Consider the following 15,577-nt stretch of genomic DNA (forward strand, 5'->3'; position numbering starts at 1 on the left):
CTCCTAAGCTCTTGTGTGGCAGTTTGAATGACAACGGTTCCCATAGGCTCACATATTTGAATGCTTGTTCCACAGTTAGTGGACCTATTTGGGACTGATTAGGAGGCGTGGCCTTGTTAGTGGAAGTGTGTCACTGAGGGTGAAGCTTCAAAAGCACATGCTATTCTCAATCAGTTCTCTCTGCCTTGTGCTTGTGGATTGGATGTAAGCTGCCAGCAGCTTCCTCAGCGCCATGCCCACTTGCCTACTGCCATGAAGGTCATGAAGCTATAAGCAAGCCCCAATGAAATGTTTTCTTATATAAGTTGCCTTGGTTGTAGTGTCCATTTATAGCAACAGAATCGTAACTAAGACACATGACTATCATGGAAGCTCTCCCGGAATGGAGAGATATAACAGTAGGTTGGGGATCATTTCAAGGGATGAAAGACTGAGGGAGAGGGAACACTGAGTGCTCAGGAGATGCATGCATTCTGTTAGAGGCCGAGGCTGGTGGGAAAAAAGGAGGTCATCTTTCTTCCAAGTTCCCAGAACCCAACTGTATCTGGAAGGGCTTGGAATGGGAGCAAATGAGTTCATTAAAGAATAACCGAAGTATGCCCACAGCAAGGACTGGCCTCCACTGGCGGCTAACTGGCAAGTCGCAGCAGTTATCAGCCACAGTGGCCATTCCCCAGAGTTCTAGCAGAAGGGAGAACACTTGGGAACACAGTACATCTCTGCCTTAACAGCCTGCCAAGAGAGTTGCTCTCCTAACCCATCAAAAACACAAACTGATCTGAGTGATGATTCCTGAGTCCCTGGGCCCATGGCCTTTCCAGGAAAACCATTTTAAGGTCTAAACAGCCATATAATCCGTGGAGTGCTTCATCATCAAGTCTAGCTTAGATCCCCTGACTGTATTCTCCTGTTTTAGACAGTCACCCGATGCTGCTAACACGGCCTCTTGTGTTAGCCTCTGTGTTAACCTAGGGAGGTTAAGAGCAAGCATCCCCCTTTTCTCAGATGGAAGCAGGACCTTTGAACTTCTTCCTTGAACACCCGGCCCACATGTGCTGTGCTCACCGGCTCCTGGGGTGAGCAGCCTCGGAGGCCTGCTGCCACAACCCACCCACATGTGCTGTGCTCACCGGCTCCTGGGGCGAGCAGCCTCGGAGGCCTGCTGCCACAACCCACCCACATGTGCTGTGCTCACCGGCTCCTGGGGTGAGCAGCCTCGGAGGCTCCCACAACCCACATGTGCTGTGCTCAGAGGCACAACCCACCCACATGTGCTGTGCTCACCGGCTCCTGGGGTGAGCAGCCTCGGAGGCTGCACCCACAACCCACCCACATGTGCTGTGCTCACCGGCTCCTGGGGCGAGCAGCCTCGGAGGCCTGCTGCCACAACCCACCCACATGTGCTGTGCTCACCGGCTCCTGTCGGAGGCACCACAACCCGCCCACATGTGCTGTGCTCACCGGCTCCTTGGGTGAGCAGCCTCGGAGGCCTGCTGCCACAACCCACCCACATGTGCTGTGCTCACCGGCTCCTGGGGCGAGCAGCCTCGGAGGCCTGCTGCCACAACCCACCCACATGTGCTGTGCTCACCGGCTCCTGGGGTGAGCAGCCTCGGAGGTCTGCACCCACAACCCACCCACATGTGCTGTGCTCACCGGCTCCTGGGGCGAGCAGCCTCGGAGGCCTGCTGCCACAACCCACCCACATGTGCTGTGCTCACCGGCTCCTGGGGTGAGCAGCCTCGGAGGCTCCCACAACCCGCCCACATGTGCTGTGCTCACCGGCTCCTTGGGCGAGCAGCCTCGGAGGCTCCCACAACCCACCCACATATGCTGTGCTCACCGGCTCCTGGGGCGAGCAGCCTCGGAGGCCTGCACCCACAACCCACCCACATGTGCTGTGCTCACCGGCTCCTGGGGTGAGCAGCCTCGGAGGCCTGCTGCCACAACCCACCCATGTGCTGTGCTGGCTGTCGGAGGCCTGCACCGGCACTGGGTGTCGTGCTGCCACAACCCACCCACATGTGCTGTGCTCACCGGCTCCTGGGGCGAGCAGCCTCTGCTGCCACAACCCACCCACATGTGCTGTGCTCACCGGCTCCTGGAAGTGCACCGGCTCCTTTGCTGCCACAACCCACCCACATGTGCTGTGCTCACCGGCTCCAGCAGCCTCGGAGGCTGCCCACATGTGCTGTGCTCACCGGCTCCTTGGGCGAGCAGCCTCGGAGGCACAACCCACCCACATATGCTGTGCTCACCGGCTCCTGGGGCGAGCAGCCTCGGAACTGACATTGGCACACTGACTGCTGTGCTCTTTTGCACAACCCACCCACATGTGCTGTGCTCACCGGCTCCTTGGGCGAGCAGCCTCGGAGGCCTGCTGCCACAACCCACAGGCTTCCTGGCCAACTTCACTGGTTGCTCTTCATTTTTCACATCTGAGCTATTGAAGATTTCCCAGAGGCCTTATTAAATGCTCTTTTCAAAGCTGCTCATTTATCACTGTCGAGGTGGCAAGCCAACCTGAGAAGAGCCGTCTCTGGGTCTCTGATCTTGAGAGCTCTAGCAGAGTCCAGTCCTGAATCCTCAATTTTCTCTAACACTGTTGTGCCTTTGTCTCTGCAAAAATTTCCCATCATTCTTCAGTCCCCAGGAAGAAGTCTCCCTCCCACACTCCATCCCACCCTGACCCTCAGCTACTCCATACACACTCTCCGGGCTCCTCCACTGACCAGATCAAGGCAGGAAGCAGCCTGGACTCCAGCTGTGCACTCTAAGAGGAAGGAAACCAGGGTCCTGCCTCCAGTCTGTCTGTTTTTATTAAATGGCTCTAGCAAAACCAGAATCTAGGGGAGCAAAAAGCTATTTCTATGCCAGTTGACTTGATCCGTGCAGTGAGCACAGATAAAGCCTCTCATGTGGGAAGCCAGGCCTCCAGAACACCAGAGCTCTCCTGAGAAGCCCTGGGCTCTGCAGTCAGGAAGGGGGTCACTGAAGAGCAGACAAGGAAGAGGGACCTTGTGGAATTCCATACTTGCTGTATGGGCACCATATGGTTCCTGTGAGTCCTGGTTAATTTGGCCAAACTCATCCTCCTACATCTTCAGCTTTGGCAACATTCATCCTTCCTTTCCTTCTTCCTTCCTTCCTTCCTTCCTTTCCTTCTTCCTTCCTTCCTTTCCTTCTTCCTTCCTTCCTTTCCTTCTTCCTTCCTTTCCTTCTTCCTTCCTTCCTTTCCTTCTTCCTTTCTTTCTTCTTTTCTCTTTCTCTCTCTCTCTCTCTCTCTCTCTCTCTCTCTCTCTCTCTCTCTCTTCTCTCTTTCTTTTCTCTTTTTGAAGAATGTGGCTCCATGCTGTGAACAACTGCAGCACTAACCCAGCAAACAGGAGCTGGTGTTGCAGAAGGAGGGGCCCCTGGGGCAAATGTCTCCCCCCTCCCTCTCCCCTCCCCCTTCACCCTCTTTTTCTTCCCCATCCCTAAGATAGGTCTCACACTATAGCCCAAGCTGGGCTGGAGTTTATTTGTAGCTCAGGCTGGCTTATGTAATCCCTCTGCCTCAGCCTTCTGAATTCCTTAATTCTAGGATTATAGGTGTGAGCTATCCTGTCTGGCTTCTCCCTGTGCTGTGATAGGGCACAAGACCCTGAACAAGCACTCGGGACCACAGGATGTAAAAGTCCAGTACAGCTGACTCCGAGTGAGAGCTGTCAACCAGAGGCACGCGGAGTATAGGTTGGGATGAGCAGAAAGACTGCGCGTATTCCTATGAGTGACAAGGCTCCACACCATAGGCACAGCTCAGCGCCCTGAACGGCGGGGCTTGGGATTCTGAAAGCTCCTTGGTGGAGCTGACTGCAGCTGTGTTCTCTGCTCCCCAAGGAGATTCAGTCATTGCAACATGACTCGTTATCATTAGAGCAGATTTACTGCAGGGAGCAATATTTACCTTTAAAAAATAAAACGGTGAGGAGGGATTTGTTGCTTGTCACTTAATAGATTAATGTTCACAAGGCTCCTGATTGCAGCTTTCCTTTGCAGACACACAGCTCAGGGAAGACTGACTGTGCTAAGGGTGGTAGCCCTGGGGGAAGGAGTCTCTCAGGCATGACACACAGTGGGTCAGAATAATCATCCTGGTTTGTAAATTTTATCATGACATGCTCATTTCTACATTGTCTGCAACTGTGCTTGTGTTAAACAGTAAGAAAGAAGTAGTTGGAGCAGAAACCACAAGGCCTCCCTGCATGGCCCCAAGAATTACAGGACTTAGCTGATTTCCAGCATATAGGACTCATTCCCCACTGTGGGTAACACTGCTTCTTAGAGTCAGGACACAGACCCACAGTAAGAGTTAGTTTAACTCAAGGATTCAATGATCCTGTTGGTTCACAGCACTAAACCCAAATGTCAGCAATGAATACTTAACTGGACACCGAGTTCCTTGAAACAGAAAGGGAGTACGATTTCCCTCACCGTGAGTGCTGAACTCACAGTCCTAGATCCCAGCTAGTTACTGCCTTCTGATTGTGCTATGCTTAATGCTTAGGGCCACACACATATACTAATGAGCTAATTAAGCAATTCATGTATGCATTCAGTTTTTCCAACACCAGTAAATTCTTCCTGAGCACCAGGAGCTCTTTGCTTTATGCTTTTATGCTCAAATGGTGAGGAGAGACCCACCTGCACCCTACATAGCATTGTGTGTGACAAAAGAAATTCCCCATAGTGAAATGTGGGACCTTACAGAGAGTTCCTGACAGAGCATCTGCATTGGAGAAGTCACATCAGGGAAGCTGTCAGGGTCAGGTTGACACCTGTTCTTTTGTTGTTAGTTACTCTTTAAGAGGTCAAGCAAGGTTGTTTTGTTATCCTCTGTCTTCACTCCTGTGCAATGGCTTTGGACAGGGAAGGGGCTGACCTAGTGAGAAGCTGCCAGAGTCATCTACAGACTCACCTTCCTCCAAATGCTGCTGGATGGGATTCTAGAGAGTGGGCTCTGTCTCCTCCACTGTCAGAGGGGTCTGGGTGTGAAGACAGTAGGGTGCTTGTCCAGAGGCTTATTGCTAACCCTGGCTTGATAAGGAGCAGGTGGCATGCCAGGCACACAGAGACCTCAGCAAGAACCAAGCATGGGTGTCCTTTCCCCAGCAACAGAAAAGAGACCACTCTGCAAAAATGCAGCTTTTCTATTTCCTCCCCCACTGCTGTGACTGGGTCTGAGGGCCAATCTGGACACACTGGGTTATTGACCAACCAGTAGTTAGTGAAGTGGCCACTTCTACTGAAGGTTTAATTTTTTTTATAAGTAAACTTGTTTTTAAAGATTGTGTGTGTGTGTGTGTGTGTGTGTGTGTGTGTGTGTGTGTGTGTAAGTGCCTGTGGAGGCCAGAAGAGGGTGTCAGGTCCCCGGGAGTTGGAGTTACCAGCAGGTATGATGAGCTGCCTGACAAGGGTGCTAGGAGCCAGACTCGTGTCTTCTGGAAGAGCAGCAAGTACTGTTAACTGCTGAGCCATTTCTTCAGCTACACTAATCAGTAAGCCTTTAAAGATGCAGGTGCCAGAACACTCTGCAGGCTTCAGGACAAAGTTGTAGGTACTTTCTGTGAATAAGGGATTGTCACCCTCGACCCCAGGCACCCCTTTCAACGGCTCTTCCAATTGCTACATTGATTTTGGCCTGTTAGGCCCACTGAACTCTCCTGTTGGCTAGATACTTGGGGAATGGCTAGCATTCTTCGGTGGCCCAATATTTTTTTTTTTTTTTTTGTGAATTAACTCAAGACAATGGAACTGAGGTACAACCAAGAGAATATCTGCAACCAGATGGAAGAAAAGTAGTGATTGAGACACAGTCACCAACAGATCTGAATACCAGAGAGGTTCTGAGCAGGGAGCCCCTGCCTCTTGAAATGAAGCTAAACAGGACTCATAACAATTACCTGGTCACCAGGGTGTGACACTTTCATGCTAGGGCCATGACATAAACATTCTTCTCTTAGTTGTCCAGCCCAACTCCATTACAGACTCATTGCCATGAGTGGCCATGGTCAGCTAGCAATGTGTTCTGGGCTGGGTACATTCACACCAAGGCTGTTCATTGTAGGCTTTTTTCACTCCACTGATTGGCAACTTGACAGGATCTAGAACCATGGGGAAACCACATCTCTGGCACGTCTATAGGGAGTTTCAAGATTAGGTTACTTGAAATGCAAAGATTCATGTCGAATGTGGATGGTTTCTTTTGGAAAGGAGAGAGTGAGTTGAACTTCAGTGTTTATCTGTCTCTGCCTCCTTACTGAGGATGCAGTGTGACCGGTTGCCTCATTCTGCGAAGCCATGCCTTCCCCATCACGATGGACAGGACTTCCTCCTTGATTGAGTTGCCTTATCAGGTATTTTGTAACAACAAAAAGGAAAGCAGCCTATACACCATCCTTGTAACTCACAGGGCTTTAAATAGCTGTTTTGCCCATTTGGGTCCATGAAGACCTTTGATGTCAAACTGTCAAGGCTATGTGGGTTCTGGAGGCTTCCCCATGCTGACATAGCTGACTGGGGCACAGCTTCACAATGATTAACAGACCCACTTTCTCCATAAGACCTCCAGGGATGAGTGTGAGTCTTCACAACAACGTCTAACAATGTGAAGGGCACTGATGATTCCCACGGGATCCTCCAAGGAACTTCATCTATGTACACGGTTACAGGGGCCACCACTCTAAGCACACTGGGTATGAAAACTAAGAATGCATTATGGTTCGGGTATACTCTGGTCCCTGAGATGTGTGTGCATCCTGGAGGGATGCTGAAATCATTCATGGAATAATCCATCAATGAATTCATAGCTAGATGCATCAAATAGTAGTGGATCCTGTTTGGAGGAACTGGTTCACTAGAGGCATGTCACTGAAGGGTGCATCTCAACAGTGGACCACCCCACCCCCAGCTCCTATGTGAACCATTTCCAGCTGCCATAAGGTGAACAGTTCTGCTCCACCACATACCATGGTGTTTCTGCTTCCTCATGAGCCCAGAAATGAAAGGGCCAGCTGACTATGGAGAGAAATCTTTGAAACCCTGAGCCCAGAGGAACTCATTCCTGGTTAAGATGTTTTTCAAGATGCTTTGTCATGGTGAAGGAAACCTGAGTACAATATGACATTTCATTGTGTGTGTGTGCATTTGAGTGGTGGGTGTGCCTGTCTGTGCACACACATATGGGGATCAGAGGTTGAGGTTAGGTGTCTTGTTTTTTGAGACAGGGTCTCTTGCTGAACCTAGAACACTCCATTTCAGCCAGACTGACTAGCCCAGGAGTCCCCATGCTCTGCCTGCTCCCATGCCCAGTGTTGGGATGATAGATGCACATTGCTATACTAGGCTTTTTCCCAGGTGTGGCAGTCCAAACTTGATCCTCATGTTTGTATAGCAAGGACCTTACACACTAAGCCATCTCCCCAAACCACCATGGTCCATTTTTTTTTTTTTAAATTGAGAATTCTCTACCTGAAAAGAAACAATGATCTTATATAATCAGACACTTTGGTACATTTATCTAAAATGTAATCACACACACATCAGATGTGTTCAGTGATAAACAGTTTAGAAACATAAACTTAATAAAAATCAAAATAGGGCTGCTGCACCCCGCTTGCTTACCAGCTGCTGGCCTTTCGGGCCCCAACCCGCATACTGAAGCTTTGCATTGCTGACTTCTGGGGGGTCCAGACTCTGAGGGTCCCTGAGGAAACAGACAGACAAACAGAAACAAAGCACAATGTTGGGAATCAAGAATATACTGTGTTTCCACTTATCCTCTGATGGAGCCTTATTCTTTCCCTGTGTCTTAGTTATTGAACAGTACGTCTCACTCAGCGTCCACCGGCTTTCTGCAGATGTGCATAATTTATGTGAAGCTGAAACACATCCACTGCTACTTAATCCAAATGGTAAATATTCATCAGCGGAAAACATGCAGAGAACTATATAGATCAATTTTTAAAATGTCCAGGGCAGTTAAAATTAAACGAAACCCACAGCCAAGCAGCAATAAATCCCACACCCGATGTCTTCATCGTTGGCTCTCCTCGCAGATAATTCTTTTCGAAGCATGAAGCCAGGTCATTCTGACCTTCGAAAGCCAGTGGCCTCAGGATGAATTGTATTCTCTCATAGATACAGAGAATGAGAAAGGGAGAGGACTCGGGAGAGGGAGAAGAAATGAAAGATGTTTTTCCTATTCAACATTTCTTACGTTTTATTTTGTTCCCTTTTATTTTGGGTACTTTCCAATTGTGTCTACATGGGAGCCAGCTTGTAGATATACACACATGTAAAGTGAGCATGCATGTATACATGCCCAGGTGCATATGTATGCATGCGTGTGGGAGCCAAAGGTTGTTGTTGGATGCCTTTCTCAGTCTCCAGCCGGAATCTTGTCAATTTGGCTAGCTTGGCTGGCCTTTAACCTCTAGGGATCCTGCCATCCCAGTGCTGGGATCACAGGTATGTGCAGTTAGCTTTTATATGGGTGCTGTGTATGCAAATTCCTTATGCTTTCATAGCAGCATTTTACTGACGGAGCCATCTCCCAAACCCCGTATTTTTCATTCTTAATTTACAGAGATGGAAAATACCTTGACAAATACTGTCTATATATTCAAATGTCTTAGTAAATAAAAGCCACGGTAAAGCACCATGAAAACTCCACAGGTAGAAAGAACAGTCTTCACAGTTTTTGAGGGTATCACCCCACCTGCAGAATGACATCTACATTCTGGGGGAGCAGGACGGCCAGGGGAGCACCTGCCCTGATGTCACAGTTCCTACACCCAAGGCAGAGCCATGAAAGTGTTTGCTCATGAACAAAGAGAGAATAGACGAATTGCCACCTATTCCCTTTGGGAAAGGAGGGCACTGAGTTTTAGGGGCTTCACAAAGGGGAGGGTGCGAGAGAGAAGATATATAAACTAGGCCTTTAAGTGATCAGGGCTTCAAACACATACATTCTACAATCATTTGGATAGCACTGCAAGAATCAAGGCAGACAAAACAGGAATAGATAGAGGAGAAGATGGGGAGGTGAGATTCCCCAGTGCCTCTGGGGGACTCGGAGACAGTGAAAAGAAGTCAGATATGGGGGGAGGCAGCTGGGACAATAGTCTTCAGGGAAGTAGAGAAGCCAGGAGAGATGGGGTCTGGACATGGCAGATCACAGATGGGTTTTTAATGAACTTCAGATCCCCCCCCTGTGTGTGTGTGTGTGTGTGTGTGCGCGTGTGTGTGTGCACGTGTGTGCGTGCTTGGAGTTGGAGTCACTAGTAGCTAGCTGTGAGTTTCCCTCAATGGGTGCTGAGAACCATACTCTAGTCCCCTGCAGAGGAGCCTGTGATCTTAACTGCTTTCTCTGCTACTGCATCACTCCAGCCCAGAGAGCAGGTTTTATATGGTATACTGTTTTAAAAAAGGCTGTGAGGTGATGGGTATGCTAGTGAGCATGAGTCTGGAGCGTACTCACAAATCAAAAAGTCGTCTAAATATCCTAAAATACATACTTACTGTTGGTTAGTTTAACCCTTCTGTCCCCTCTAAAATACTATGCTGTACAGCAAGTATAATGAGGCCATGAAAAAGAACCAAGTTTTCCATAAACTATGATGGAGTGATTCATGGTGGTTCACAAATCTCAGAAGAGTATTGCAGTCTACTGGCTGTACTGTCTAACAGGGATTTAAGAACATATACAGGCATGAAGTCATTTATGCAAAAGAAGCAAATAAATTTGCAGTCAATCAGGCCGGTGCGATAGCTACAGGGTTGGGTGGGATGGGTGGAAGGAAGCCTGGGGTGAGGGAGGCTGGCATTTCTTGGAGCTCGTGCTTTTGAACCAAATCAACTGAGACTCAGGAAGTGGAGGCCTGACCTCCTTCATCTAAGGATGGCGTGAAAGCCGAGAGAAATGATGGGTACTAAGTCAAAGGTGCTCGGAAGATACAGGTCTCTCCTCTTTCCTAGCTAGTGAGCCTCTTAATGTCTTTTTTTTGTTGTTGTTTTTTTGTTTTTGTTTTTCGAGACAGGGTTTCTCTGTAGCTTTGGAGCCTATCCTGGCACTCACTCTGGAGACCAGGCTGGCCTCGAACTCACAGAGATCCACCTGCCTCTGCCTCCCGAGTGCTGGGATTAAAGGTGTGCACCACCAACGCCCGGCTCCTCTTAATGTCTTATACTCTTTTAACTCAACCCAATGACTCCAAGATCCCCAAATGGGCTTGCAGCAATCCATCCAGGATGTCTTCAAGGGAAGGAAGCCAGGAAGCGGTGGGATTCCATCGCTATCAGCACAGAGCTTGAGCCGATAGAGTAATTCAGCCCAAGTACCTTTTCCTCACGTGTGCATCGGGATATTAATGCTTGCCTTGCAGATAACATCCAGAAACGCACTGCACACGGAACAGGAAGTGCTGGGCTCCCGCAGCCGTGTTCCACAGATGCCAGCTTAATCCTTGATGAACTGACAGGTAATTAATTTGGCCACGCATTATAATGCATGCGTGTGTCCTTAGCTTTTCATTTAATTAGTTGGGCCAGTGGGTTGAGTACTGATGAAGGGTTATTGTAATGACTATCTATCTGAAAGTTGTTTACAATGCCCAATCATTTATCAGACATAAAGACACGTGTGCTCTCTGGGGTTCAGCAGTGAGAGCAGATCAGTGACTCCTTCAGGGGGAGGTGACAGGAAATGGGGCTTAGGGTCACCACCCTATCACCCATACTTGCTATGGTGAAGTAAATCTCTATTTTTTTACACTGGGATCCCATGACATCAGATTGTTTTACTTTCTAGTTAAAAGAATTCTTTAGGGTGATACACCCAGTGTCCCTACACTGTGTGTCCTTGCTTAGTGAATATTCTGCAGTTTCTCATCATCTGTCCAGCCCCCTGCATGATGGTGGTCTGTATACAGTCCTGTCCTGCCCAGCCTTGAAAACGCAAGGTTTCCACTGAATCTGCCCCATGCTTCTATATACGGACTATGGAGAAACACTGGAGAGCTGCATGGAACCTGTGTGTGTGTGTGTGTGTGTGTGTGTGTGTGAGAGAGAGAGAGAGAGAGAGAGAGAGAGAGAGAGAGACTCAGTCAGGCACTGATCATTGTCATTGCATTCTGGTGGGACCTGGATTCTCAGTTTCATTTCACTCCTTCATCTGTCTCCTCTGTGTGGTGCAGGCAGATGGCCCTGTGCTCATCTCCAGGAAGAAGCCACCACTCTGTGTGTGCTGAGGGCTGGGTGCTGCACCCAAGCAGGGCTCCTCCGCTGAGCAGGTGGGCAGAACCACAAGGACAGACCCACCTGCATCTGAGGTTCTCAATGCCAAGCACTGCTTCTCACCTCTGTCCCTTGACAGCTGAGACACTCGTGATATGGCCTAGAGACTCTTCCTCCTCAGTCTTCTGGTCCCACCTTTTTCTATACAGGTGACATCCCTGAACCCACTGTCTTCTCACCCTCAGCATACTGAAGACGCCACTGGCTTTCAGGACAGCACACCTTGTCAAGACATCAGTCCCTCAGCATCAGGACAGCAACCTGGTTTTGTCTGAAGAATGCATCAAGCTCCAAGCCAGGACTATTTTCCTTTGCGCTTTGCTTCTGGGAAAACTTCATTATTACTGTGCTTTAAATCATTCTAAGTGCTCGTGAGAACTGACAATGATGTGCCCACATTATTAATATCTTGTCTGCATTTTTCCATTTGTCATCATCAATTTATGCTACCTCGCACGGAATCCCATGGTTGACTCTGGGCCTTGTTGGCTACTGTGTGTGTCCTGTGGGTTAGACAGATGTGTTCTGCCTCACAGCCCTGCGTCAGCATCACAGGGCATTTCGCTGCCTGCTCCACATGCCGCTTTCTTGCTCTGGCAACCCCTGTCTTCTCAGCTCCCAGTTCTAGAAGGTCCCACATCTGCAGTCTCTTCAGACTGGCCTCTGTTTTGAAGATGAGCTCAAGCTCTTAGGTTTGGCCTGTTTCCAGGACCACACTCACTGTCAACACCCTTTCTCTTCGGTTCCTAACCCCACAGGGTCCCTGAACCAACCAGACAAGACAGTGAATGGAAGCACCTCACCCGACCGACACCCACCCACACCTCAGCCTCGCTGGCCTTCTTATCCACACATCTTTTTAACGCCCCCCGAGCATCATGGTTAACTGGGGCTTGGGAGATGGCTCAGTTGGTAAAGTGACTGCTGCATAAGCGTGAGGACCAGAGTTCAGATCCCTCCCCAGCATCTGTGTAAAAGTTGGGTGTGGAGGCACATGTCTTTGATCTCATCACCAGGGAGGAAGGAACAAGAGGATCTCTGGGGCTTGTTGGCTGGCCAGTGAGCTGTAGGCTCAGTGTGAGACTCTGACTCAAAAAAATATGAGAGGATCTAGGTCCCTTTGTCACACAGTAGACTGCAGCAGTAACCTCTGATGCATACCCAAGGTGTCACATGTGCATCCAGCCTGTGGCCTAGGGGCCACATGCAGGCAAGGATGGCTACGATTGCAGTCGGACACAGAACTCATAAGTTTACTTAAAACGTTATGAACATTTATTTATATTGTGCTGTATAACTTGATTAGGTGGTTCTTGAGTATGAACGTTATAGACGACAATGACAACATTGTGTCCCAGTGTTAAAATATCGGACATGCCTGTCAGTCAGGCCCATGGTCTCTACCTTGCACTGGGTTATTCTGAAATTCTTAGCGTGTATGTGAGAGGGAAGGGACACAAAGGAACTTGCCGATTAATTTTGGGGCTGTCTAGTGTCCCCCCCACCCCTCCTCCTTTATCTTTTTTTACTCATTTATTCTTAAAGACTGTGTATCGGGCTCTGTGATGAATCATCTCTGAGTAGAGATGGATTGGTGAAAAAATGATTAAGGAAGAATAAAATGATCTGGACTTCACATAGCTCAAAATAATCACAAGATCCATTCTGATTTTGCTTATTTGAGCAATAAACAAAACAGGGCATAAATCATACTGGATTCTGAAGAGTGACTTAGTGCCCAGCCAAGTTTGCTCATTTATCTTCCAAAGCTATTTGGAGGGATTGAAAAGCTTCCCCAACAGCAATGGTATTTGGGAGGAAGAAAAGCTAAATTTTGCTTTTTTTTTTTCCTGGCTCTAAACTTTCATGACTAAATCATTAAAAAAAATCTAGCATTTTCAATGTCAAATATTGTGAGTTTTCTCAAGTCTTCTTATATGCTTAGCACAGTGGAAGACACAAAAAGATACATGCTCAGGCCTAGGTAAGTGCACAAATAGTAGGTGCACATTATTATAAATGCACAGTAGGTCAGCAAGGGGTAGATTAGCAACCTTCAGTTCCTGAGGGGGCCAAGAATAGTATTCATAATAGTTGAAACCCACTCAGTGCCTAGATAGTCCTGTTGCCCTTTTAATAAATTGGAAGCCATTCACTCAAGTTCCTGGGTCAGGAGTCCCATGCCATGAGCACTTCCAAGGTGGCTGGCTGGCAGTTAAGCCCTGCTGGTGTCATATCAGTGTCCCTGCCCTCACTCCTACCCCATGCAGGCCATGGACTCTGATCATTGAAGTGTGATGGGCCAACTGGGCTGAACTGCTCCTGAGGGGCCCCATGTGCCTCATGGACACAGCAAAGTCAAACGGAAAGAGAGTCTGCCTTATTGGTCTCTATGTTCCAGGCTGGTCCACCCTCAATCTACCCTGTTAAAGGAGGACACGAGACAGGTCAGGTTGGTTGACTGTGAAACATTCTGGAGGAGATAAAACACTCTAGAGCAGGGTGAGGTAATGAAGGGAAGCTCTTCAAGTACCCCACACGCCGTCAAGCTGTGCAACTTAGATCTGCAAATTCGGGGTAGGAGAAGGTTGTCAAGGGAAGCCAGGAGGGAGAGAGAGGAGGAGAAGGGTGAGAAAGGTCAGGAGGGAAGGAAGCCATGTTCCAGGCCCTTCTTGCATAGATCTCCAGGTGATTTTGAGTTGACCTGCAGAGCAGAGAAAGCCCTGCCTGAGCTGACTGGTGCCCACCCTGCTGGAAAGCTTGAGCAATTGACAAGAGACATCACAGACAACCCACGCACCTCATCCTTGCCTATCCTCTACTCTGGGATCAGCCAAAGCCTGCCAACCCAGGCTCTCTCCTCAAACTCTGTCAACATGGAGCCAGCAATGGTCAAAATCAACAGGCTAGTTGCAGCTTCCTCTCTGCTTGGCCTCCAGCCGCCCACCTGCCTCTGAAAGCTACTCCCTGCTGCAGGTGAGACCCAGAACACTGCATTCTCTTTTTCCTGTATAGCAGATCCCTCTCATGGCCTTATTCCTCCTGGACCTGCTGCCTCAGTGAAGCCATCTGGTCAGTGTATCCAGCAACAGATCATCCTGTCAGGATGGGTGACATGTCCTGACATGACTCAGTCACATGAGGAAGAAGCAGTGTTGGACTCATGATGCCCTGATCACAACAGGTTGTGCAGCCCTGGGCTGTTGGCTTCATCTCTCTGAGCAACTGTCTGCTGCTAGAGGAGGGGAGGCTCCTTGCTGCTCACTGGGACATGAACAAGGTTTTTTGGGAGTCAGTGACAGATGTGCCTGCTCTGCTGCTGGTTTTGTGCACTTGATTCTCAGGTTCCTTGTTCTTCCCACACAGTGTGACCAGGCTCACTGAGAATGCTACAACACACTGTTGCTATGGCATGACTTGCCCTTTTGGAATGTGAGGGACAGCAGGTGGCTCAGGTAGCTGGACAGCTCCTCTGCGAGATGGAATGAGAGAGATGGCTAGCCTCACATCTATATATTTAAACACAGGTCTCCATTCCTTTAAGGGCTTCTGTGTTCATCCTTCTGCCCAATTCCACTTTGGAACAAATGATTACACCGCCTGCCGTGCGCTGGATGCAGGAGGAAGGTAGAGTCTCCATCCCAGTGTTGGTCATGAGACCAAACTGAAGCATGCGGGAGACAGGCAGCGACATCCTTTAGCATGCCGCTCACGTGGTCTACCATCCAGAGAGGCCACAGGGGCCCTGCTGTCTCTGCATTTAGGGTCATTTCCTTCCATCCCTTCCCTTTACAGTTCTCTACCAACTCACAGGTGTCTGGGCCAACTTTGGGGACCTCTTTTTATTGACTTTGAGAACAAATTTCCCAAACCCTTCGCCCATGGTTTGGGTCTTAGTTAACACAAGCCATGTAAAAGATGTATTGATGCCTGAGAATTGGCCCAGACAAAGAGGCAGCTTGGGCTCAGTGGCTCATTTTGGCAGAGGAGATTGAGCACTGGCTAATGGCTCATGGTGAACTCAGGATCGCAGGGCACAGGCCGAGGTTCCAAGCCTCACCAGACATCTATACCAATGTCTACACAACAGACATGTGTGTGCATGTCTACTTAATTATGGAGGTGGATCTTGGAGTTCTGTGGGCAGTGCCACCCAGAGCTGCTCTTGTTTGTGAGGACAAAGGAAGACTTTTGAGCTAAAATGTGTATACTTTTTTTTTTATTGAAAGGACAAAGTAAGTGA

The 15,577-nt window shown here is 48.9% G+C and overlaps 1 protein-coding gene across 1 annotated transcript in view; it reads right to left on the minus strand.

Annotated features, from left to right (window-relative positions):
- Dpp6 (dipeptidyl peptidase like 6) overlaps window positions 1-15,577 on the minus strand; it is a 652,844-nt gene that overhangs the window by 162,589 nt on the left and 474,678 nt on the right. Inside the window, exon 7 of the mRNA XM_035448706.1 lies at window positions 7,663-7,744. Coding sequence (XP_035304597.1) covers window positions 7,663-7,744 — 82 coding nt within the window. The remainder of the gene's footprint in view (window positions 1-7,662; window positions 7,745-15,577) is intronic.

Source organism: Cricetulus griseus, chromosome 8 (genome assembly GCF_003668045.3).
Source record: "Cricetulus griseus strain 17A/GY chromosome 8, alternate assembly CriGri-PICRH-1.0, whole genome shotgun sequence".
Classification (NCBI taxonomy): Eukaryota; Metazoa; Chordata; class Mammalia; order Rodentia; family Cricetidae; genus Cricetulus; species Cricetulus griseus.